Below are 27,948 nucleotides of genomic sequence, written 5' to 3' on the forward strand. Positions count from 1 at the left end.
TTTACTGTTTCAAAAACATTGCCAGAATCAAAAGTTTATTGTCTAAACCAGACTTAGAGAGACTTATCCATGCTTTTATCTCTAGCAGGTTAGACGACTGTAACGGCCTTCTTACTGGACTCTCTAAACGAGCTCAGACAGCTGCAGCACATCCAGAATGCTGCTGCTTGGGTGCTGACTACAACCAGGAAGTACAACCATATTAGCCCTGTGCTCAGGTCTCTGCACTGGCTTCCTGTCACTCAGAGAATAGACTTTAAAACAGCTCTGCTTGTGTGTAAGTCTCTCCATGGTCTCGCACCAAAGTGCATCTCTAATATGTTGGTCCAATATGAACCATCTCGGACCCTGAGAATCTCAGGGACTGGTCTTTTGCTTTCGCCCATTATAAGAAAATGGGAAGATTTTAAAAAAATATTTAAAAAATTCTAACTTTGACTTACCTCTCCCAAAATGTAATGGCATCTATTCTGGGTCACTGACAATCTATAATCCCAATTTGGTATGAACTGAACCAATAGTTTTGCTGCTAAAGTGTTAACAAACTGAAGTGAAAACAATACCCCTTGCCTCCCCCAAAGAGGGGCAGGGTAATAACCTAAATAACTCCTCCAGAGTGTCTGTTTTAGGTCAGTTTGGCCCGGATAAAGGCTATTACTATTATGCAAATTAGGTGATGGCAAATTTTAGCAAATTCTAGTGACTAGGGCAGACAATAGATAGTTTCCTTACTCAGTCGTCTTCCCTTTAAATTCTTATTTGGACATTACATTGGGCACTTTCTTCATAGTATTTCTTGCTGTTCATATACCAACAGACAATATTTTTCAGATGCTATGCAACACCAAAGGCTTCTCTCACTACGCACGTCATGTCAGTGAGTAACAGGTGGCTGGAAGACAACGATTAAAGTTGTGGCTCTGTATGACTGTGGCTTGTCGTACTTTGATAAAAGCTAACAAATAACATTCCTGAGGTACCTTCGTATCCTAATGCTGATGCTCATAAATTTCAAGGATTCTAATTTACTTTTTGTCCCCAGTGATTTGATAAATGTTTCAAATTAACTGTAACAAATTGCCCACCTGTGCCCGTATATCCCTGTTTATGAGAGTGGGTATATTTAACCAAACAACATATTAACTGCAGCATCCAAAAGTATGTTTGGAAAGTTAGAAGCTAAATCACTCATTGCTAAAGGTGTTTCAAACCACTGCCAAAGTCCAGATATACTCTAATTACCTCTGACCTTCCCTCCTACAATACCTGTATCCAAACCTCAGTGCACCACCAGACACCCACATAATCTGTTTATATGAGATGGTATATGATAAAATATAAATATTCCATTACTGGGTTTATTTTCACATACAATGACACATGAGAAAAGATAATCCCTTAATGTGACCAGTGGCGGCTGGTAAAATTTTTGGCACGCAAGTCAGTTTTTGGATGCACTATAACCATAGATCACCACTAGGATATGCCAAAGCACATGCACCACTATTTTAAAAATTACTGATTTGAATTTAAATGAAAATAAATAGTTTGTGTTTTTAGTCAATTACTTTTTTTATTAGATACCAAACTGGAAGAAAAAACTCTGAGGCACTCTCTTTAAACAGCTTCAAGCCTTCATCAGGAAGATCAAACGTTTGACTTCTTGATGAAGGCTTGAAGTTGAAACGCGAAGAAATGTTTTTTAGATGTCTGATGTCAGCATATCAGTTGCCTCTGTATATGTGCCAAGTTTGAAGTAAATTGAAGCAAAATTGATGTTTTTATAGACATTTGAAATGCCGCCCATTATAAGTAAATGGGAGATTTTTTTTTTTTTTTTAATTCATTAAAAATTTGAACTTTGACCTATTTTTCCTCAAATGTAACCACATCAATTCTGGGTCACTGGCAATCTATAAACCTAATTTGGTATGAATTCTAGTGATGTCCCAATCTGGATTTTTTTTTGCCTCCGTTACAATCCGATTTTTTCTATGATTAGTTTTTCCGATACTGATCTGATACCGTTACTTTTTACTTTGAAATTTTGATTTAAATTTGGTGTCATTAATAGGTTATTATGCTGTTATTTTACTTGAGATAACAATTGTGCTGAATGTGGAACCTGAAGTAAAACAAGTATGACACCTTTGACTCTTAAAAACTTGAGTGTAATTTTTGCACTTTCCAAATAATGTGGGCCAAATTAGAACCTTCGGTGGGCTGGTTTAGGCCCACGGGCCGTATGTTTGCTACCCCTCCTACAGGTCAGTCCAGGGATTAGAAGGGATGCGTTTCGTGCCATATGTACCTCACAATGAGTACACGCATATCATACGACCGTACAAACTGAAAGCAAAACTTATAGATGCTTTACTAATTCACTAAAGGACCCCACAGAGTCGGGCACACTGTGTGCATACTGTGACCAGCGTGGACTCCGCAGACATTTGAGGTTTCATAGTTGAACATACCAATTTCCTACATTTGCATCATCCTACATTGTGTGACACCAAATACGTGTATACTGAATTGTAAAAACTGAGCCTTGCGTGGACGTGTCCAGCAGAGGTCATTTAGCAACTTTTAGGACAGACAACAGATACCATCCTTACTGAGGAGTTGGAAACACTGCTTGACTGTTCTGTCTGCACTGATGTCAGCTTAGTACACTTATTGTTACAGGTTGAAAACGCTGCAATCTGAACCCATGCTTCATCGTATTCTGCTTTTTCACAACAGTTCACTGTAAACGATTACTGTAGCTTCAACCATTTCTTTAAAAGAAAAATCTTCAAAACAGCTTTATAGAGGTGACTTTTCAGTGGAGAGTTGTTACTTAAAAGGAGATCCACAGGTAGTTAACAGTTCACATCCATGGAGTCAGGGGAAAGAAGAATGGTCCACAGAGAGCAGCAGCACAGACAAAAATATCTGACTTTTAGTTGGAGGTAGTTGGTCAAACTTTATGAGTCCTATACCTTCTATGATGCTACAACATTGCATCCAACTCATCAGATACATTTGTTTTCAGTTGTTATTTTCTATGTGCACATAAAAATCCCTGTGGAAACACAAAAATAAGTGCTAATGTTAGCGGCACAGCTGCCAGCTGACAAGCTAACAAACATCTGCAGCTCCTACCTATCACTGGCTGTTTCTCAATATGCGTTCTTGTCTGTTCTTTCGTTCTTGTGTTCTTGTGAAACGTCATCAGTTGCGGCCCAAGTACTGTTCCAATAGCAAGTTTGCATAAACCAAGAACGCATGGAATACCTGGATGTCGTTCTTGTAAGATAGCTAAAGCCAAGGATGCACTGGTTGGTGACTCGTGTAGACCTGGCTGAGAGATAATTCCCAAGATGCACTTCGTGCTGGCTTGGCTGGGAGCCGGGTGGTTGTGAGCCTGCTGGCTCAACTGGGACTGGCCCAAGACTGCCCCGGGGTTGGCATGTAAATACTTGTACTTGTATTCAGTCTGAAAAAAAGTGACATTGGTGCATCCCTAATTTTTACTGAAAAAATGCAAAACACAGAGGGTAATATTACAATAATGGTTATAAATCACTTCAGACAGGTTCAATTTAGAGGAAAATATCATATGGGAACAACCACAAAAGTTGCACTGGGTCTTTATGGGTTAATCCTTTACACGCATACTGCTCATTTTCTTTACATCGGGAACCCACAGAAGCATCAAGGGCTCAGTCCTTGGTAGGATTCCGACAATTAAAACAGTCCTTGAGAGAACATTGATGACATTTAGCACTATACCAATATAGCAACAAAGAACTGTTACCTCACTTGACATTGAGAGACACCAGGTGACTGTGAACAAAGTTGTGTACAATAGCAGAATAAAACAGCATACTATTAGAGTAAATAAATATACACACACAAGTTCACACACTTTGACACTGCCTTGACTTTGTTCAGATCTAAACTGTCAGGCAAGTAACATAGCAGCACCATTAATGACTGTCTTCACTACAAAGTCATAATTACATATATCAGATTTGATGCAACATATTCACTGAGTTACAGTATGAATAATTCACTAATCACAGTTTTTTTAATATATATTTTTTGTTGACCAAACTCGGCATAATGGGCTCTATATATTATTGGTAAACATGAAAATAAGCATGACAAGTAAAAATAAACTGGCAGCATTTTACAACCCTGTCATTCACATTGATGGATTATGATTAATTACACTGCAGCCCCTGCTGGGACGTCAGTCAGACCGACTGAAATGTGGTTCTTAATGCTGAGAGCCAGCTGAGTCGGGCTGCAGAAGAGAGGAGAAAACAAACCTGAACTCCCCTTGTAGCTCCTCCTCCACCACTGGCTGCACAGTTAAAGTAAGCTGCAGCAGCCTGATACAGTCATGCAGAAATCATAAAGACATGCTTTAGGCTTGCACAGCATAGGTTTAACGCTCAACAAATGCAGTGGCTCTGCAGCGAGAGGCCCAGTAATTTTTCATATATTACAGCGATGATATGACGGGCCTTGGCCTGTGCCAATACGTCATCATAAAAGCCATTCAGTGAAAGGCTGATAGCACAGCAGCGTACGGGGAGAGCTCCTCCATCTGCTAATAAAGAGCACATTTACTGGTCATGGAATTTGGTGTATATATGTGTGTAGGGGTGGTTGAATTATAGTTATGGTTCCGGGGTGGCAAGAGAACCTGTAATGGCGCTCTTTTAGAAGACAGACTAGTATCTGCAAGGCTTTAGCACACAAACACACATACGCATGCCATATACTGTATAAAAACTGGATGCAGCCACTGAGACACTGGTTATTACTGTTACTATTAAAGCATAGAGTTTGCACTCTGGCCAATGCCATGTTGGGTTTTTGGCACCAGAAGTGACCAGATTTGTATCCACTGCCAGTATGAATATGCCTTGCCTAGACTCGGCATGGCTTGGCTTAACTGCCAGCATGTAACATTTGCACCAGTTATCATAGTGATGCAGTGTAAACCTCTTGTTAACTGTTGCCACAAGTAAGGCAACATTAGAGTGCAATGAAACACAAAACTGTGAGTTACATTTTCTGAAAGGAAACGAATTAAGAATGTTTTTCATGAGAGTACATTTGTTTACACTTCAAAGATGGTGGTTGAAATAGGGGACAGAGCTAGCTGTTAGTTAACCCATAAAGACCCAAACATCCACCAGCGACCAAAAGCATCTACTAATCTAAACTGTTTCATACCTGTTGATCCACTAATCCTATCAATACATTTAAATGATTGAGGTAAAATGCAGTTCCTCATAATTTTCATGGTTATCAGATATGACCCATTTGGATATTCAGAGGCTCTGTAGTGAATGGGGAAACACCATCTTCTGCAACATTGATTTACCAGTAAAACCCATGTAGTTTGACAAATGACAGAAGTTATACTATAACTACTGTCATTTGTCAAACTATAAAATGCAAACCAGGGAAGGATGATATTATAATAAATGGTGATAAATCAGTTGGGAAAGACAAAAAATTATGTGGAGGTTGTGACAAAAATAGTTGTGCATCATTAAGGGTTTTAAGAGTGGAACAATTTACAAAAGAACCAGCAGCACATTTAATAGAGGATGAGACTAAAGCACACATGACCAGAATGATTCCCAAGAAAAAAAAAAAAAAAAAATCAATGTGTAGAGTGAAATTACTTTTTCATGGCAGACATTTGTTACCAGCATCTAGTGGTCGTCAGTGGTACTACACTTTCAGATGCTTCCACGGTTTGGATTTTTACTGGTTGGCCCTATAGGCATTTTCAGTGGTGTATATTCTTGTATGTGCACACTTGAGACTTGTTACCATGTTGGGGGGCACATAGTGGCGTAACTTCTACTTCTCTCAGGCAGTGCACATGTTAAAACTCCTGTCCTGAGGAGGAATGGACCACTCACTATTTCCCAGGATACTTGTGTGCTAAATGTTAACTGTAGTCCCCTGACCATGCAGACCTCAAGGGCACTTATGAAAAAGGGCATAAAGACGTGGAGAACAGTAACATGTCAAAATGTGGGGGAGGCTGGTGCTGCTCTGCGTCTCCCTGTGGGCTCGGATAGGACATCTTCATGAGTATAAATAAGCATCACCGTCTACAGTTTGGGATTTATAGCCCGAGAGCCCAAAGTTTTCTCTCACTTTGAGGAAGGAATTAGGACACAGTGTGTGTTCGTTCGTGCGTGCGCAGGCGCGTGTTAGTGTGTGTGTGAGGGAGGGAGGAGGGAGAGAGAGAGAGAGAGAGAGAGAGAGAGAGAGAGCAGATGGAAACATTGCAAGTGAAGGCAAGTTGGGGTGCAGCAGCAACAGCAGCAGGAGCAGTGTTTCCATCCGTGGACTGAGGTGGAGGGGGTGTCCTGCTCCTCGGCGTCGGCAGCCTGCATGCAAATAAGGCAGTCTTCACGCGCCCATCTGTAACCGGTACTTGACTTTGCGAGTCCGCGGGTCCGAAGAGCACGGCATCATTCACGGAGAAGTCTCCAGAGTATTTACCAAGGCTCATACAGGTGACAAGGCAACCGTTTACAACTTCGCCGCCTGTAGCTGTAGCGGTGCGCGCGGAGCGGTGCGCGTGGAGCGGGCAGTTTGTCTACATGAGACCTGCCGCTCATCGCTTGTTTTGACCTGACATTTTTTTCGTGCGCTGCTGTGCATATGTGGCCACATATGACGTATTTGCGCCCGTAGCTGTTTTCTAGACGAAGATTTGGACGATCGTGCGCTGCGTTTTCGGACAAGTTTCCGTGCCGATTGGTCCATTAGTCATGTCCGCCTGGTTTATTAACTTGTGCGTTTGTGTGTAGAGTCACACACACACACACACACACACACACACACACACACACACACACACACACACACACACACACACACACAGCTCAGCCGGCAGAAGTTGGTTGGGAATAATAATAATTACAGTGCGGGACGCGGGGGAGTGAAAAAGAGGGAGGCAGTGGTTGTGGTGGTCCTGAGCATCCTCAGCAGCGCCGTGAGAGGATCCCAACTGCAGGGGGGACCGCTGCTCACTCTTCCTCCCATATCTACTTTGAAAATTCACCAAACCCAGCCGGTGTGTGTGAAGCTCAGCTGTAAACCCGGCCAGACCTGCTGACATTAGAGCCGCAGTCTGTTTGTGTGCGTGTCTGCCTGAGTGGATGGATATGCGGCTCACCGAGGGAATTTGAAAACCAAAGAGGGGGATTACTATCAGTTTCCTCTCCGATTAGAACCTCAAAATGGATGCCGACGACAGGCTGCGGAGACGCCAGTGGATTAGCTTCCCCTCAGCTGATCTGCGTGACATCTGAGCGGCACCAGCGTTCAAAGTTTGGATAATCTGTCTGGAAAAGGAGAGGCTGAAGGTGTAGGATGCAGTCTGGAGTGAAGACGCTCTCCGCAGGTGGAGGTGCGTCACTCTGCTGCCTGCTGCTCCTCTGGCTCATATACTCCCATCTGCTCAGAGAGGGTAAGGACACTTCTACAGCTATTTCTTAGTTTGTCAGCAGCACCATTGTCTCTAAGGGATTCACACTGGGGATGCAGCTGCGCTTGATGCAGTCAGATCTGGTCAATCCCGAGGAGAAAACCCCTAACATGTCCAAATAGATCGCCTATGTCCATGGTCCTCAGCAGTCAGTGCATGGTGACCTTGTTGGACCTTATGGTACCACTGTAACATGGTTTGGAATCTCTGTAATAACATTCATGTAGAATGGTGACATTCTACACGAATCACCTCTGATCCTAACAGGATCAGTAATATTCCTTAGAATTTGCAAGATATTTTGGAGACATTTTGCACCTAACAATCTATGGAAGCCCGTTCCTCTAACTGTGATGGAAATAAGAACCTATAAGTTAAAATTAGAGATGGAGCAATTAATGATCAGGAGCTCAGTTAGCCCAGATAGGAGTTACAACAGTCAGTATCTGCAGATCTGGGCTGTAGTTTCCAATAGCTAATATTTTGCTTTGCAGCTGGGGTTACTGACTTTGAAGTTAAGATACTTTATAACCACACCTAGAAACACACAGTTTTTGCAGTTAGTTTGATGTTCATTTCAATATTTATCAATTAGGTTCTTTGACTTAGATGTTCCATTTAGAAGTTACCTAGTTTTTAATGAGGTCTGAGACTTAATTTCAAATACTTCTTTATGGCAGATATCATCTGACTAGTTATTGACTTTTTCCTGCTTCAAACCCAGACTTTAAAAATCCATCAATTGACCTTGACATGTCAGAATATTCAGATGCTTACATTTTTAGGTATTTGTCTGTAAAGTTCTTTGTCTGTCTGAATTACACGTCTGTAATATTCCTGTATATTCTTAAGTATCTCTTCCAGCTTTTCCTTCACCTTTTCTTCTCCACCTTGGGATTTCCAGGGAATTGTAATTTGTTGAAATTGTGAGACCACAAGCACCACACTTTGCCCATTTTGCTTCCCAGTGCAAACATAGAAATGATGGCCTAACTCCTCCCTTTGGAGGTCTCTAACTTCATTCTGGGTTGAGGCAATATCCAGTCATGCCATGCCTTCCTCTTGAATAATACATTCAGTGGTGCAATTATACCTTCACCCTGACACAGAGAAGAAAGCAAAAGGATGTTTCTCTGCACTTCCTCATTGGTCACTGTCTATGACAAAAACATTTTAGACTCCTGTGCTATCAAATAAAAAAGATGCAGAGAACAGGCTTAAAGTGCTAGAACTTGTTGGAAGATGTTGAACACTAAGTTTGCAGATTAGATCTTTTAATCAAGCATTGGCCGGCAGCATAATTACCACTGTGTAGGAGGGATAGTGCCTACATCAATGTCTTTGGCACTGGGCCGAGTACAAAAGTAGACAGTGATGTGATAAATTAACTGCCTGCGCGTTGAAATGTGCTCCCTTTGCCTCTAATTTACAGTGTTTTCCCCCCCAAAATACTGCTGTCACCAGCCTCTTATTGCAGTCCCAGAACTCCGTGTCAATTCCTTGCATAATATCCAAAGAGCTTCAGTGCCCCCCTCCCCTTCCCCTAAGCCATTTGTTATTGACTCGTTTTCAGTTGAGAATTATCTCATTATCGTGTTATTGTACACAATCGCTTAATCAATGTCTTGTGAACTTTACTACTCTTGCCATTCTGCGAGTAAACAAGGGCTCCTTGTTTGGCTTGTTAGTTCAAAAGCTGCAGTTATGATCAGAGCCTTGGCATTCTCTGCATGTTGCTCACTCCTCTTTTCCAGCCCTGAGCTGAATTTTAAGAATGAAGTGTGTAGTATTTTTTAATCCTTAGTTGTAATCTTCAAATCCTTGAAATCCTCTTTTGAAAGTTGCAGCTCTGACCAGTTACACTGTTGTAAACAGACTACTGACCATGACTGTTGTTCAGGCGTTTCATCAGATAGTAAATGCTCACTTTACAACACTGGTGGAGTGAGAGTAGCCCTCGCTTCCCACCACTAGAATGGAACTACACCTGCAATCTGTATATCTGCATCCCTGTGGGGCCCCTGGAACACAGACATGAGGGGGCGAACTGGTTGGCAGAGAAGGTGAAGCCTAGTGGTTGTGGTGGTGGTGCGCAGTAGTGTCGCCTCCGCCCTTGCCGTAGCTCATCTGTCATGGTGGTCAGGACAGGAAATCAAAGCACAGCAGACCTGCCTCCACCACGATGAATGGCCTGTCAGCCACTCTCCACGTTGCCAGTTTATTCAACGATAAATTTGGACATGTCTGGATTTCCTCACCGGACCACATTCCGGTTCAGTGGTGCAGTCAGAAAGCAGTGGCAACCCCTCTCTGCTTTGTCAACCACAAACCTCTGGGACTGTTGAGAGTATGTGTGAGTGAGAGTAAAGTAAGAGCATTTTAACCACATTAGTAAGCAGGAGGTGGACAAACAGTTGGCCTTTGCTTTAACCTCGCTCATGGAATTCTAATATAAAGAATCAATGCTGGACTGGACAAGAATTGTCCACACTTTGAAAAAAATATTGTAGGATCAAATAAAGCAAAGAGCTGCAGTCTAAAGAGGCTGCAGCTCAAACCCTAACCCTAATATTTGGTAGATTTTTGCAAACTACAATAGCTTTCTAGCCACCTAAAACATTTATGAAAAACTTAAAAAAATACCAAAATGTAAGTAAGTGTTGCTTATCACAAGTGATGAAAGCACAATTATTTAAGGCATGATTTTTTAATTTATAATTTGCATTGGTGATCTCACTTTTAAAATCAACAGCTTGGATAATATTCCAACCACTGTTTAAACTTATTACTGTTCACAATCATTTGGAGTATATTATTATGACAAAATTGTAGAGTTGACACTTTTCTAATAAAAAACATGCTTGCTAAAATTATTTTCAAATTTTCTTGAAAAAAGGCATTTGTGAATTCCTTTTTTTGTGAAGGCAAAAGGTACTTTTGAAGTGAAACTGAGTCTAAGAGGGTATTTTTGATTTGAGTTTTGATCATATTCCCTATGCATGAAGATACACATGATGCTCTCATCCCTGTCGTGTTTTTTAATCATCCCGTTCAAACAAGTTCTACCAGAGGTGATTGGTCTGTGACTGGAATTGGACAGTTTTCTGCTTTAATGGTCATGACCAGTGTTCAAGCAGTCACTTTCAGATATATGCCAATTCTGTGTCAGATTTACACGAATGAGTCAATGTGCAGTGATGCAGACGGTATTGTCCCAGCCACACACACGTAACATCTTTGAAGTCAGTCTGTGCATGAAGCCGCCATGTCACCATAAAGTGAGACTTGAGTAATTGCTTTTCTACTACGCTGTTGACGTAGCAGGTATATAGGGGTCCTGTTCAGACTCGGCATTAATGTGCATCTTTTGTCTTCCAGTGGTAAGTGGACAGCCTTAATATTGCTTTCTTGCCGACAGTATTGGCTCAGTTTGCATTTTTGGTATTTCCTCTTCATGAGAGTATAGGGACTACCATGTACAATTATATACTATTTGTACCATCCACTTCACTGAAGTTCCAAGAGAGCCAAAGTGATACTAAACATGATGTAAAATCATGCAGATCAAGATTGATGTATCCCGATTAATCGCTGCATCAGTAGGTGTATCAGTATACTGCCAAGTCAAGCTAGCCAGAAATGTCCAAAAACGTCTGAGCAAAATTTCAATTTAGCTCATGGTGAAAGATTTGAAGAATAACTACAGAAATTCTATCTTACAGTTTAAAATTTTCCGTCCTCCATCATTACCTTGCTCTTACCAGCTGTTGTGCTGAAAACAGTGTCACAATAATGTACTCTACATTGCGATGATGACCAGTGGTGCTGAAGGAGTACTGTACTTACAGTGGAAATGCAACTCGCTGGTGGCAAACCAAGTCAAACCAAGCTAATCCTTACTGAGTCATGTCAAGTCACGCTGAAAGAATGTCTGTTCAGACCTGACACTAAAATTTATTTAGATTCAGATTTTTTTATTAATCCATAATTATTTCATAAATTAATCCCAGAGGGAATTGTGTTACAGTTGCTCCATGCAAGTATAAGAAAATTAGCTGTGAAGAAATGATCAATTTTCCAAAAAATAAAATAAATATTTATATATATGTAAAGCTCTAAATCTATACATATATAACTCTAAATATATGTATCTAAATATGCACATTAAAAACTGTATTAAAACACAGTTAGAACAAGAAAATTGTACAGTAGCTAAGTAGCCTACTACACAAATATCAATGTAAGTATAAAAGGAATATAAATGAATGATCTGTCACTTTCTCAAATGACCAATCATGATTAAATCTCACTTCCTATTTTAACTTCAAATGAACAAGCTCATCCTATGATGTTGGAAAGTGCACTTTATTTTCCAGCAGACATCGTGGACTGAGCATGTATACTTTCTGCTGCTTTGTAGAAGAAAATAATTGAGGCTCCTGTGTTGCTCAAAGGCTACCTAGCAACTTCTGAGATGGAATGTTTTCTTTCATTGTGAATGAATCAATACAGCATCAATGTACATATGTCAACTCTGACCTTTCTATTCTATTGAATGACTGTAATACAGTTTCCTGATGATGAGATACTGAAGTATTGAAACATATTTACAGATTTCTGTCAGTGAACTGTGAATATTCTATTCCCTCATTTGGAGCAAAAAAAAGTGACTGAGGCAGCACTGCACCTTTGAAGTACTCATAATACATCTCTGTGGGCTTCTTCAAAATTTTACTTGTCTTTAAATCACTAAAATATGCACTTTGCTTACACAGAGGGCATCAGCTGAGTCGATGGTCCATCAGTGTGGCCCAGGACACATTCATGTTCACACTGCTAAATGAATGTGGACTTATGGAGTAGGGATGAACCAAGATATTGGCCCAAAATTGCTCTCAGCCATTGTTGGCTGATATTGGCCATTATCAGAATGATTGCAGGATATTTTATATATTAAAATATTAGCGATAATTTATAAAGTAAAAATGATATTGTTCCAAATACCATTCAAGATTTCTTTTAAATTAAGAGAGAGTAATTAATTTTTGTATGTACTAAAATGAGGAGAAATATGAAGTCTAGATGTATTTTGGTTGTGGGTGTGGAATTATAGACTGGACTTGATGAATTGAAGTTGTTCACTTCTTTGAAAAACTTTAAAAAATACTGTAAGTATAAAATCATTCAGAAAAATTAAGTTGAGATGGTAGATATGTTCTTGTTGTTGATGTTTTATGTTATAATGAGAATGCTCGATGCTGTACACATTTAATTTAATGTAAGCGGTGTATCAAGTGAAAAGGATAGGCAAAAAAAAAAGTTTTGCTGCTAGCCTGTTCCCTTTTTGGTTTTTATGTTTATTATAATTATTGTACTAAGTCCAATGATTCATGTACAAACCAAAAAAAGCATTCATTCATTCATTCATTCATTCATTCATCAATGTATAAGATGTCATTTCACAGATGGCACTGGCTGATATTTACCTGTTGTGCTTTATTAGAGGTTTAATTATGAAATTGCTATGATTGAATTAGTGCTCATTTAAAGATAATCTTATTGACATTTATTTCTTTTCCAAGCACGAAAGGGTAATAAATAACAAAATGAAGAGAAAATAATATTGCATTTTGGCCATCAATATTAATATCAGAATATTAGAACATTACAATTTTAACATCAGTATTAGTGATATACTGATAGGGACTCGTCTGATTGATTGGACCTAATTGTGTCCTCAATGTGTCTTCTTTGCCTTCACACCTAGAGCTGCTAGATCAAGTGAAATACTGCATACTGGCCAGCCTTTGATTACAGGATGAGTTCACTGTGGCATTGTTTATACAATGCCTATACAGTAAATGTTACATCAGTTATTTACATCCAGAGTTGCACTTCTTTTTGGCCAAGATCTAGTATTGATGATGGGGAGAGGTTGACTGTTGTATTAAGTCCATCCCATCCCATAGATTCTCAATGGGGTTCAGGTCTGGACTCTGTGGTGGCCAATCCATGTGTGGAAATGATGTCTCGTGCTCCTGAGCAACTGTTACACAATCTGATACTGATGAATCCTGGCATTTTCATCTTGGAAAATGTCTGTGTCATCAGAAGAGAAAAAACCCACTGATGTTCAGTCCTGGTCATTCAGCATATTCCACATATATACCTCATTTTTCTGGACACATGTTGTTGAACCACGACCTGTACGACTGAATCAACCTCAGATCATAAGACTGCCCCTACAGGCTTGTACTGTAGGCACTAGGCATGATGGGCAATCACTTCCTCCACCTCTCCTCTCACCCTGATACATCCATCACTCTGGAATAGGGTCAGTCTGGACTCATCAGGCCACACAATCTTTATCAATTGAAACACAGTCCAGTTTTGCTCACTTTATGATCTCTAGCAAATGCATACATGTATAATGTTTATTGCAGTTCATTATGAGATGAATTATAGTAGTGCAATGAATGAATGAATGAATGAATATCTATCTATCTATCTATCTATCTATCTATCTATCTATCTATCTATCTATCTATCTATCTATCTATCTATCTATCTATCTATCTATCTATCTATCTATCTATCTATCTATCTACCTACCTACCTACCTACCTACCTACCTACCTACCTACCTACCTACCTACCTACCTACCTACCTACCTACCTACCTATCTCTAGCATTTTATTTTTGAGATTAAGGTGGAGAAGGTCCTTTAACCTAATACAGTTTTGGAGAAATTTAAAAGTTATACATAGACACGATACTTATTTAGAATTGGGTTTTCTGTTAAAGAAGAGTCAGAAACATGTCTGTTTTCTCAATCATAATCCTAAGCAAAAAGAAAAGCAGAAACAGGCAGGTTAGACTTGAAAAAATCAGCCAAGAATGTTGACACAGCGCTAGTTTATAGATTAGTATGTTTTGTTTGTGGATTTCCAGTCATCAGTATTTTTCATATTTTTCCATTTTGTTACTTGATCAACTGACTGTGAAATGTCTGCGGTGGCACAAAGTGATGACACACCTGACAGTTACAGAAACTTTTTTAGCCTGTTTTGGGGACAGTGTTTTATTTTTGTGTGATATATTACTCTGTGTGCTACAATATTAGATTTATTTACACTGTTTGAGATGGTATGGCAGAATTATTAATTACATTACCAGGCATTATGGCAGAATGGGAATAATGGAAAAACAACTAGAACAGTGGTTCCCATTTTTTTTTCCTTTGAGACCCCCCTCTTTGGTTCTGAGAATAGCTGGCCCCCCTTGCCTGCACACACCGACAGAATAAAGTGAATCCAAGTCTCTATTATGTCATTAAACATTAGCATCAGTCAGAGTTTTCCCTCTTTGTCTGTGCTTCAGGGGTATAATGGTAGTTGGTGTACTTAACAGCCATTAGTGAGGACTTGTTAGTAATTACTTTCATTTCCTTATGTTCGAGCCCTTGGATGTGTAAAATACACAAAAACTTCATCTCAGAGGTTGAATTGAGTCTTTTTTCCCCCTTTAGTGGCCTGTAGTTATTGTCTATAGCCAGGAATGCAGCACACTTACCAACAGAGTTCCATCTTCAGTCAAACCTTTGTCATATTAGTGCCACAGGTTGTAAAAGAGCTTTTCACAGCACGTCACGTCATAATTAATGTGTCACGTTGAGCTGTGTGAATAAATCCAATCCGTGCTTCTGAACACAAATAACAATGTCCTGAAGATGGGGGGCATAAACAATGTATCTTGTCATCCTGCTCTGCTGTACAAGCTGTTGATGGGAGTGACAGAACATGTTTTATGAAATACGTCTACAGACTGTGTCACTAAATTTTCAAGTGACTCTCAGTGGCTTCAGCGTCACTGCAGAAGTTTCACTGATGGACTTCCAAGATTTTGTCTGACCTCGACATTGTGTGTGTCTCTGAGATTTCTTCTCCAGAGGTTGTAAAAGTACATTCATTCTGTACTAATGGAAAAAACAAGTCTGGGACTGATGAAAGTGCTTTACTTCAGTGAAAGTGAGAAAGTACAAGTAGAAATGTTCTCAAAGTGTGGAAGTAAAAAGTAAGCTTTTGGAGGGCTGTCTCAAGTATAAAACCATTGTAACTTAACCCATAAAGACCGAAACATCCACCCCGAAACTAAAGTATCTACTGATCTAAACTGTTTGATACCTGTTGATCCACTAATTCTATCAATACATATGAATAATCGAAGTAAAACGTAATTTGTCGTCTTGTCATTGTCATTAGATATGAGCAACTTAGAAATTCAGAGGCTTCAACGTGAACATGGAAACACTGCCATCTTCTGCAACATTGATACACCTGTAAAACCATGTTTGACAAATGACAGTGGATGTAGAGGCTTGTTTTTATGTTCAGATAATGATATATTTTGTTGAAAAAGTCACTTTTTCATAATTTCTTTCTGATTTAACCAAATAACCTTTGAATTTACTCTGAGCTTTTATGAACATCTACCTGATCAGTAAATTAAATATAGGAAAATACCTGATTTTCACTGAAAAATGCAAAATGCTGAGGATAATATTATAATAAATGTTGATAAAGTTGTGATAAAAATAGTTGTGGATCTTTAAGGGTTTTAAGGGTGGAGCAATTTATAAGATTAAATTATTTTGGAAAGACAAAAAAAAATCATTCAGAATATTTGGAATATATGTAGTGCTGTTTCTGTCTTATTTTACATTGTTTTTGTCATTTCATTATTATTTATGTAATTTTGCCATATTGAATCAGAACTTAGGCTATACATATTTTTTGTGTTACATGCAAAAAAATTAACAAAATGAATAAAATAAGCACAAAATCACATCTCTTATAGCACTTAGCACTACATAGAGAGAACTAACCTGTGGACCACTGGTGTGTCTCAGTGCTTTTGCTTGGGATAAGCAAAGTCTTGTTTTTTACTGAAATTTACTGACATAATTTCCCTGTTCTGATTGCAAGGGCAGGTTCACCATTTAACTACATGTAACATTTACCAAAAATGTTCTTTACTGTAGATGCCATACATATCATCTGTCTCATTTTTTAAAGATGTGGCTCTCTTGAAAGACTGAAGGTTGCTCCAAAACACTTTTATAAAGTTCACTTTATCGTCACAAGCACAGCCAGAAAAAAATATTTGATGCACATAGGAATTTTTTTTTTCCAAATCCCAGAAAAATTACAGAGCTCTCAATTCACAGAAGACTATTATTGTAACGAGACCTCTGTATTTGCTGAAATAGGATGAGTATTTTGGGATTTGCAATTTTTTTGCTTTACAAACTGCTGACATGGCTGATTCCAACAGGATCAAAACCACAGACTACCTCTACAGTTATTACAGAATACCTAATTTTTGTGCTGTTGAAAATAAGCACTAAAGCATAAAATCAGAGGCTGGAAGTGTTATGTCCTTTTGTTGCATCTGTATCATTTTTGTTTTCTTACGTCTTTTACATTTTTACCCACCCTCTGAAGGACAGGCAAGGGGTATGGTTTTTCGTTAGGTTTGTTTCTTTGTTTGTTAACACTTTAGCGGGAAAACTATTGTGTCAGTGACCCTGGATAGATCTCATTACATTTTGGGAAAAGTAGGTCAAAGTTCAAACTTTTTATGAATTTTTAAAATATGTTTTCACCCACTGACTTATAATGAATGAAATTTCAAATGTCTATTAAAACATCAATTTTATTTCAATTTACTTAAAACTTGGCACATAACTTAGCTGGATCAATACCAAAATTAGCTACAATATGTGCGAGGGGTAGGGTTTGTTGTGCATTGCACCACTTGTTTTCTTTTAGGGGTGGGTAATGTAGCCAAAAATGTCATATCAGTCCATATAACAGTTAACAAAATAAATGTCAAATCATTATTTGCTTCAAAATTAAAGGCTCGTCTTTGGTTCTTAGTGAAAAATGAATGCACCAGATGGTTATTTGCAGTTTAAAGTCTGCAAAAATATACTACAAGAAGAAAACAACATAAAAGATTCAGAGACACATAAAAACACACCTGTAGTCTCAAAGTGAGTGTTAAAATTACATAAAAGATGAGTACTTGTGGTTTTAAACTACTCCTTATGTCCAGAACACTTAACAAATAGTGGAAGATTTCAGAAATTCAGATTCAGAATACTTTAGTAATCCCAGAGGAAATATAAATATGTATGTATGTATATATAAATGTATGTATATATATAACTAGGGGTGCAACAGTACATGTCGTATGGTTGTACCGATTGGTACGCCCCTAGTGGTTCAATACGAGCATCTATTGAGCATACGAGCATGCCGATATAAAATTATACCATGATAATTATTATTGTTTTTTTCACGTAGCTCTAATTTTCCATCATGCTATATGTTGTATGTAATTTTTTTTTATCTTGTTATATCTTTAATGTTTGTTGTAAGTTATAGCTTTTGTTCCTTCCATTTAAGCTGAAATAAGACTTGATATTCAGCAGGATTCAAGATAATGTTTAAAACTGAAGTAACAGGCCTGTTTTTGTGTTAAAATGTAGAGTAAAAGTTTAAAGTTGTCAGAAAAGTAAATTCTCAAGTAAAGCACAGACATCTGAAAATTATACTTGAGTAAAGTATTTGTACTTCATTAGTTCCCACCTCTGTACCAGACTGATTTTCTGTATAAATTATTCCAGACACTATCATGGTTACTTTTTCATTTGGAACAGATCAGCCCCGGTGTGGGAACAGAGCAAGTCTTCATAGGGCATCAGCGTGATGAATTTCAAAATCTATGGCTGGTATTCTCTTTTAACTCACAGAGCAGGGCCTATCCATCCAAGCATTAAACTAATCAGAGTAAAAGAGATTTACTGACTTTTTGAAGTGAAAATGATGATTTCCATTTCAGTCTTCTTCAAGACGGCATTACGCATGCAAAGGGAGGCCCCGCTTTGATTATGACCTTGACTGTAAATTGTAAGCAAATCATCCGGGCCTTGCTTCTATAGGCTGCAGTGCTGTAAAAGTATGAGCGTCTTTATGGAACAAAATGAAAAGAATTTTTACTGCTAAATCAATTTGGCATCACACTAAGCTCATATTTCATAGTTTTGAATATGAATCTTTTCTCGCCATCAGTTTTGACCTCTCTCATGGTTGAGTATAGTGCACTGCATGGTGTGTTTGTGCATTATTTCCTCTGCAGAAAACACTGGGCCTGAAACAGCTCTATCATAGGCAGAATGGTGTAAATGATTTGAGTTATGTCCCCTTAGTGTCTTTTTCCATTTCCTGCCTGATACTGTGATCATGCTGCAGTTCATGTAATCTCGCATTGTACACAACTTATGGGGACTTAATGGTCTTGTGATACTCACCATTTTCTCTCTGTTTGCATGAAAATAGCAGGGCATCCTGGAGGGCCGCCTGAGTGAATTTAAAGTGAGTCACTGTGGCTTAACAGTCCTCTCTGCATCACAATGGGCACAGCCACAGTTTGCTTTTGCAAGACATATTGCACATTCCCTTTTTATGCCTCAAGCCTGGATTCACCCATAACCAATTGTCTGTGTACTCTACATTGTAATATCTTTGCAGCCAGGTCTGTGGTGCATCACTGCAATGATTTTAGACATAAATCCATCAGAGGACAACCCCTATCATGTGTGCTGTGTAAGAAATGTTGCAGACCAGACCTAAATTACAATGTCAGGCCCGGCAGGGGATATATTAAAGGAAATATTTCCTATTTTATGTTTATGTTTATGTTTACGCATTTGGCAGACGCTTTTTTCCAAAGTGACTTACAGGGGAAAACCAATTAAATCACTCAATCAATCAAATTTTATTTATATAGCACCAGATCACAAAAAAAGTTATCTCTTGACATTTTATATATAGAGTTGGTCAAAACCAGACTCTAAGTCAATTTACAGAAACCCAAAAGAATCCTCCAGGAGCAAACACTTGTGACTGGTGACAGTGGCGAGGAAAAACTTCCCTTTAACAGGCAGAAACCTCGAGCAGACCCAGACTCCTGGAGGATGGCCGTCTGCCTTGACCAGTTGGGGTTAAAGAGAGAGAGTAGAGAAGGGGAAAAAGAGAGAGCGATAGAGATAGAGACTGGGGGAGAGGGGGAGAAGGGGAGAAGGGGGGAGTAGGGGGAGATTTTAAAGCAGTCCTTGGCAATGTCACACAATAGCAGTTCCAAATGTTACAGCGGTAACTGCTTAAAGCTGAAGTGCAAGGAGGTAGAACTCTGGTAACTCCATACAGCATGCTCTGGCTTTCCAGCCAGAAAGGAAACAATGTAACGCTGTTGGGTTTGAGGTTTCTCCTGAGGGAGCACATTTTCACTGCTGCTATGAGAAGTTTCAATTTGTCATTCCCTGTGGGTGGAGTAGTGTACACACCTGACATCAGAATTAAATTTGGGCAAATAGAGCACATCTCTGGCGTCTCAGTCAGTGGGGGCGGATTGCTTGTCTTTCTATTCTCTGCAGCCCAACTGGGTCTGCGCATAAAAATGATGCTTGGTGCAGCTATAAAAAAATTTCGACATATGAACAAGCTTTTAGAGCTAGAAACACTATTGTCCTCTGAATGTGAGAACTGATGGTGCTACTGTGAAGAATAAATGGTGGGCCACTTATTTTGTGGTTACAGAAAATGGCAAAGACACAACATAGTCCTCATTTACTTTACTTTATTCAACATCATTCCTAACTCATGCCGATGTAACGGGCCAAAGTATATCCCCAAATGCCTAGGCCGCTTTAACCCCAGGTATATTCTAAGTGGGGGTATACTTCGGCCTGTTGCACACGGTCAGCTACAGATTAAATTGCATACTTAGATAGCATTACAGCTCCTTCAACTTCAGCAGAGAGTTGTTCATGAGCATAAATATTGATTGGAGTGCTGTAGAGTATTCAAATGGCATGTGAAATCAAGTGTTGCTATTCCCTCATAAACAAGCATATTAAGATAAGGCACATGATCTGCTTTGCTGCCCTGCTGCCTTACTCATTTAGCAGCAGAAGATCATGGTGGTGTCAGGAATCGTACAGCGTGGGGTCAGTCAAACATCTGTCTCTCTCACCTGGTGTCCTGTTACAGGCTACCTGCTGCGCTGCACGTGTCAAGTGGTGTTAAGGTAATGAGATGCATTTGGCTGTGGCTGCCTCGACCAACATATGCTCAGGTGAATAAGATTGCCGTTTGATGTCATCTTGGGTTGTTAATAACAGACAGGGCCGTGAGATCAGAACGGGCATGATGGGAACACAGCAGGTCTTAGCACTGCAGATTTACAGTCAGAGCAAGTGCTGGAGTGGAGTTTGAAATTCAGCTATATTCATTCAAGTGAACTTTCTTTGCATGACAATGTTTGTAGCAACAATTGAGAGTGAGTTAAAGCCTCTGGAAATTTGATGCAAAATGCTTTAATCCATAAAGACCCAAACATCCACAGCCAACGAAAAGCATCAACTGATCTAAAATCTTTAAAAACTGATCCTTACTAATCCAATCAATACATGTAAATAATTGGCGTAAAATGCAGTTTGTCATCTTTTCATGGTCATCAGATGTCATCAGATATGATATCTAATGACCCATTTGGACATTCAGAGGCTCTGTAGTGAACATGGAGACACTGTCATCTTTTACAACATTGAATCACCAGTAAAACCCATGTAGTTTGACAAATGACAGTGGTTATAGACCCTTGTTTTATGATCAGTTAATGATATAGTTTGTTGAAAAAGTCACTTTCCCCTCAATGTTTAAAATTTTATCTAATAACCTTTGAATTCATTTTGAGCTTTTATGAATGTCTACATGACCAGTAAATTAAATACCTGATTTTCACTGAATACAAAATGCAGAGGATAATTTTGTAATAAATGGTGATAAATCACGTGGGAAAGACAAAAAAAAACCATTTGGAAGTTGTGACAAAAATAGTTGGCTGTCTTTAAAGCAGTATATGACTTTCATCGCAAATTTTTCTTCAAATTTGTAAAACCCGAGTGATAGCCTCCTTATCACTAATCCATAAGTCTTTCCATGATTATGCACCTGAATCACTTCCCTCACAGTGAACAACTTCAAAGTGTCCGTTTATCACAAGCCGGCTATTTGTTTACATACCAAACTGAAACCAAACTGTTACTTGGGCTTTTTTGGAATTCCACGCAGTCGTAGTATGGCCGCAGCAGCAACAAACACAGAAACAGCTTCATTGCTTCTCTGCTGAAATGTGATCCTCCTTCGTGTTACCACCTCAATCTCTGCAGTAAATAACTTACTGTTTATCAGACACTCATGTTGATGTTAGCCTATTTAACAGCATATCATAGTCTTATAGAATTGTGCTCATCAATAGTTATAATGATTATTACTGATGGTCAACAAGTTGGATTTAGCACTGTGATGCTATCTATCACCATCAGAGAGCTGATGCAGGACTTGTAATTTCACACAACCTGTCATAATGATATGCATGTTCAGATGGTTTGAATAAATGAAACTGGCTTAAGCTCTTACACCAGACTGGACTGACCGGAAATGACACAACTCTAATTTTTTTACAGACACCTCATTAGCAAATACCATTAGGTAAATGTAAATATGGACTAATGGTAGGTTATTATTGTTAGCAAGCTATTAGCTGCTGGTTTACAAACCAGCAGCTAATAGCTTGCTAACAATAAGTAATAAGCCAGCAGTAGCTTGTGGATTTGTGTTGAAAAGTGACTTGGATTTAGAGTTAATAGCATAATTATTCTGACCATGTTCAGTTCAGAGTATCAGAAACTTTTCCAAAATTCTTTTGCATTTAAAAGTATTTCTGATATTTTGGGGTTTACTGTTTTGTGTGTAAGATATTGAAAATAGTGAACGTAGTTTGAAGGCTGTTGTAGATTTTGTGTTGTACATTGTTTTAGTTTTTTAGTATCTATTATGTTGTCACACTTTCGTTTTTTTTTTTACGTCATTTGTCTTTGATATTTTTTTTTTGTCTTTAAGTCATTCTCATGTCATTGGGCCTCTACATTTAGGTCCCTCCCCTCTACATTTTTCATGGCTTTGTTGAGGTCAACAATAAATTAAATTCTTCCAGAGAACACTCTTCTATATAAATTAGAAAACTACCTCATATTATTTGTATGTATTTTACTCTGAAACTCAGTGGTGCTCTGGAACCCTTTTTTGAACTAGATCGTTTGTTTCGGAAAGTCAGTTGTATTTCCAGAGGTTTCTAGGTCCATCAGTGATGGTCAAAGAAAACGAGTCTTTTCTTCACCATCGGTCAAACCAAACAAAGAACTTTTCCCATATTCCTTCTTACCCGCCTGCAGTCAATGTCCATGGGTCAGGGTTGTCCACTAATCACAGCATTGGTGGTTTGATCCAACCTCCTCTCTTCAACATGCTGAAATGTCCTTGAGCAAGACACTTAACCTTGATTTGCTCCTGATGACCAGGCAGGTTCTTCACTGCCATCGATAAGTGTGTGGGTGAACAAGAGGCCTTGCAGAGTACTTTGTTCTGCTTGGATTGAAAAGCACCACATAAATGCTGTTCATAGAAGGGTTAATTCATAAGTGATGATCAGTGGTAAATGTGTGTATTGTAGAAGTAGTTTGTAGCTGTGGTAAATTTGGGATTTGTCTTGATGCAAGTGTTTAGTCAATGCACATAACAGTTAAAAATTTGATAACTGCAGGCACTGCGAATCAATTTCTACTGATTACTTGCACCATTAATATTTATTATGTCTCACACAATGTTTTAAATCTCCCATAGAAAATCAGTTGAATTCGTATCTGATTTGCTACATGTTAATATGATTGTCATGCTCTCTAAAGCACCTCTTTGTTGGCAGCCCTACATTCTCGTCCTCAAGAACAGCACTTGTACCAAGAAAGACACATGCAATGGGATGAAGATAATCACTCAGACTTTATTATTGTATGCTAGTGTAGTGATTAGAGTCTGATTGGCTCTCTCAGGAAAACTGGATAGAGTCAGTTCCAGGAAGTTTCAGCCAAGCCAGGATGGAACAGCTCCATGGAAATATCTTGAACTTTGTCGGGAATAATACCAAATATAATGCATATTGTCATGAATGATTAACTTCACTAATTTAACAGGAATTTTTGATAAATACTGTTTGAGACAGTAGTTTGCAAAGACCTTCTTTGCCTCGAAACATTGTAAAACCAGGCTCCAATTGTTGGCGGCCAGCACTGTAATTACAATCTATAAAGGAAGATTGTTTTAATATGGAAATGGAATTCTTGTCATAGTTCATTCAGAGCAGGCTGCCATATAATTTTATGGCGAATTCCCCGAGGAAAAGCAAAGCCTCTCTCGCAGCTCTAAATTTGGTTACAGTTCTGCAGTAGCTGCAGAGGGGGCAGCTGTGATTGCCTATTCAATCTGATAATGATGTTTTATCAGTAAGGAGTAACTACTAATCCATCCACATTGTCTTAATTAAAGAAACGAATAAGAGTGAAGATAAGTTGGATTGAATTGAAGGGTTTACTGTTAAGTATAACTGTCTAAACAAGGAACATATAATTGGAATTGCTACATGTGCAGCGTTAATGAGAATGATTGGTGTAGTGTTGTTGTCTTCACAGCGTACGTTACCAGGGTCAGCCAGAGTTGTATACATACAGTTAAAAGGTTCCGAGTGTAGGAGGAAGAGGGATCTGCAAGGAGAAATTGAATGTAATATTCATAATTATGTTTTGATTAGTGTATAATCGCCTTTTTTAAAAAAAGATTCCTATATTTTTGTTCTCTCACAATAAATCACAGCTCTACAGAGGGAGTGGGTCACCTCTAAGGTGTCTACAAGGTTTCTGCTGTAGCACTGACAAATGACTTCTTCTTTCCATTTATTACAGGCAGGGTCCAGTGTTAAGGTGTGTTACCATCACCTAATATCAGTATCCCATTAAATAAAATACCAAGGTTCAGGCCAAATTTAGTTTCTAGAGAGCATTTCCTTTTTTGTTTTTAGTATCCACCATCAGGGATTGGTTGTAACATTTACGTGTGCTTGTGTTTATACTGTTTGGTTGCAATTACACACAGCATCAGTGTAAATTGTTTGTATCTGAAACATTATGTACCGATAGCACTGGACTCTGCTGTACTATTATAATGAGAATGATGTTATGCCAATAATGGTAGATGATCCCATTACTAAGCTTATGGTAACTGTTGCCGGTGCAGAGGAAGGAAGAGGGCATCAAGTACATGGCAATGAATCTAAATGCCAGCTTTTGGATTTTCACATTCAGCCCAAGTTTTGTACATAGAGAACTGTTATCTTGATTTTAACAAAAGAGAAAGTAGAGGAGTGAGGGAATCATAAAGATATGTTACAATCCATTCACACATTGGAATATCAAATAATCAATCAATCAATCAATCAAATTTTATTTATATAGCGCCAAATCTTAACAAAAGTTATCTCATGACACTTTACATATCGAGCCAGTCGAAACCAGACTCTAAGCCAATGTACAGAAACCCAACAGAATCCTCCAGGAGCAGATAAGTAGTTTCAATCTGCAACACCGGCTTATGTCCATACATGAAGTTTGCATATGTGTGTGAGAGAGGTTTTGACCAGCTCTATATCTAAATGTCATGAGATAATTTTTATGATTTAACGCTATACAAAATAAAATTTGACTGATGATTGATTAATTGGTGTCAGTGTGGTACTGTCAGCTAAATGTTTGCTAATGTCATTTCTTAAAGGTGCCCTGCCACATGTATTTCATTACTTTTGTGGTAATATTTGAAGTTCTACCATGGCCTTGGTTACCAAGTTTCAAGCTATTCCAATGTGGTATAGAAAGTTTGCTGGAAGACTCAGCTCGAATTGCACCATTTCTCATGAATGATCAACACACTAATCTGATTGACTCTGATTGGCTAACAGCTAGCCAATGAGAGCCTGGCTTTTCAGCATCTTTTACCCTGCGCAACAAGTAGAGGAACTGGTGGAAATGAAAGTGAAACTTAACATGCTTTCAACGTCTGACTCCCGGCTTCTATGCCTCTCTTGTGTGGTGGACCTTTCACAACTTCTAACCTGTATACACTGGGCCCCCCTCCACTGCTGGGCCCTGTGAATTTGTCATGTTTAACCCCACTTTATGGCTCCCCAGCTTGCTGTCACTGAACTAGATGAATTCTGTGGGTGTGGTCTCATCAGGGCGAGCTCATGAAAAGTAATGAGCTCAGGCATTAACACGTCACACTGACCAGTTTTTCTAATTGACCTGATTTCTCCGCTTATTTCTTTTCAGTGACAATAGCAGTCAGAGGAGGTAGCGGTTAATTTTCAAATTCACTATGTAACACAAACACCAATGAACCTGACATATTTGACAAAATACAAGTAAAAATGGTTTTGTGTGGCAGGGCACCTTTAACTAATCAAAGTCTTGCTTGCCTATATTCATAGTAACAGCTTTCATGGTACATGTTATACTGCTAAAGCCACCTCTTACCCCTACAATGACACTCAAGAGAATGTGGAGAAAATCAAAGCAAATGTGGACTTGGAGCAGCTTATTTCAGCACAGATATTAAGATAGATGTGCACCTGTAGTTTGGTGGTCTAAGTGCTGATATGTAGAGCGCGCAATCACATCTTTGCTCTAAGGGGTGTTTTTGAAACCCTGTGTTGCCACTTTGCACTTGTATAGTGTTGTGATTCAGTGATAAGGTCATCAGGCTGTCAGTCAGAGCGAAGAGCTAATCTTTGCGTTGTGTATTGGCATCTCGTAGCCTTCTAAATGCGGTTTGCGTTGGGATCCAGAATTTAGATGACATCAGGGCACCATCCCTCACTTGGCTGGAAGTGAGGGAAACCCACTGCAGCAGCCATATGCCCATTTCATCATGTGAAAAAGAGATGAGGCCAAATATATTCACGCTGCTGAGTGACAGAAACCTGCTGTCACATGAATTAACTCTTGGATATTTGATGGAGCGCTAGCCCTGGCTAAGGGCAATTTACAAAGCCCCCAACCACCCAACACTGCTCCCCACTTATACTCCACTCCCCTGCCTTACCATTCCTATCTTGCAGCCTTATTGCATGAAGCCTATTCATCTGCACAGTGTTGAAACATGGCATAGGGTGCTGATATCTGATGGCATCTCTATCATCTAAGCAGGGACTCGCCTCAGAAAAAATGTTAGGTGAGGGGTGGTTGATTGGTTGAGAGAGGGCAGGCAGGGCAGTATAGCATGGATAATGTTTTGAAATTTCATGTACATAGCAGTTACTAAAAGAGCTGGCTGTTTTTGTGATTCCACAGACTGCTCAAGGTAAGAATTTTATTTAAAAGCCTAAATCATAGTCAGGTGTTACTCAGAAGAGAATTTGTGAATACATGACTTTGTCGGTTATAGGGATGTAATGATTATAGGGATGTCCAATAATATCGGCCCACTGATATTATCGGCCCGATATTGGCATAAAAATGTAATATCGGTGAATATCGGTATCGGTTTTTTTGCCTATTATTAAAACCGATAAAATAATGCCTTGATTTCACCGGCATTTACCGACGCGTAAATGAAGCATTGTTTGTAGCTGAAAGAAATGTGCAGTTTTCAAAATTGTACAGTAGAGTAGCCACACTAATAGACTCATGGAGGGAGGGAGCGAAAATAAATAAAGATGGCATTTTTTCCACAACTTAACTCTTTCTCCACCAATGATGAGATTTTCCGTCACTCCGTGTTTTCACTGTTACACTTGAAGCTGTTGCGGATTGTGTGAATTACTTTCCTTAGTCCAAAAACAAACAATTAAGCAGCTTTTTCGGAAAAATGACAGACCGGGTTTAATGTTTTTGCACTGGAGTCTCCGTATCCCATGGCAACGCATCCAGCGGCAGTCACTGAATGAGGAAGTGCAGACTGTGCAGGAACCGCGTGCAGTTTCAAAAGCCTTAAAGATGATCATGGAGACAGAGTCTGACAATTCAATATATGATGGAGCCACAGAAGAAGCATTTAGAGACAGGAACGGAGAAATAGAAGGTGAGGGAGATGGACACGGAACACGGGAAACACGGAGCGGCTCAGGTCTGACACGGAGATGCGGGGGGGCACGGAGCGACACTGAGAAAATGACAGACAGGAGGAAGAGAAAAGAGACATTTATAGAGGACATTCAAGGAGAAGACAGACACACAGACATGGGACAAGACAAAGGACAGCTAGTGTTCATCTGTTAGAGTGAGTTCAGATTCAGACTGAGGACACAGAACATATTCAGCTGTAGAATGTCAGCAGGGACACAGGGAAGACACTGTTTGATTTGGCTTTAGTATAAATAAATAAATACATAAATTCATACATAGATAAATAACTAGATGTCC

At 39.1% G+C, this 27,948-nt stretch overlaps 1 protein-coding gene across 2 annotated transcripts in view; it reads left to right on the forward strand.

Annotated features, from left to right (window-relative positions):
- Positions 1–6,339: 6,339 nt before the first annotated feature.
- tafa5l (TAFA chemokine like family member 5, like) overlaps positions 6,340–27,948 on the forward strand; it is a 111,188-nt gene continuing 89,579 nt past the window's right edge. For both annotated transcript variants that reach the window (XM_030140027.1, XM_030140026.1), the window contains exon 1: positions 6,340–7,498. In XM_030140027.1, the coding sequence (XP_029995887.1) occupies positions 7,402–7,498 (97 nt within the window). In that variant the 5' untranslated portion in view covers positions 6,340–7,401. The remainder of the gene's footprint in view (positions 7,499–27,948) is intronic.

This window comes from Sphaeramia orbicularis, chromosome 7 (genome assembly GCF_902148855.1).
Source record: "Sphaeramia orbicularis chromosome 7, fSphaOr1.1, whole genome shotgun sequence".
Classification (NCBI taxonomy): Eukaryota; Metazoa; Chordata; class Actinopteri; order Kurtiformes; family Apogonidae; genus Sphaeramia; species Sphaeramia orbicularis.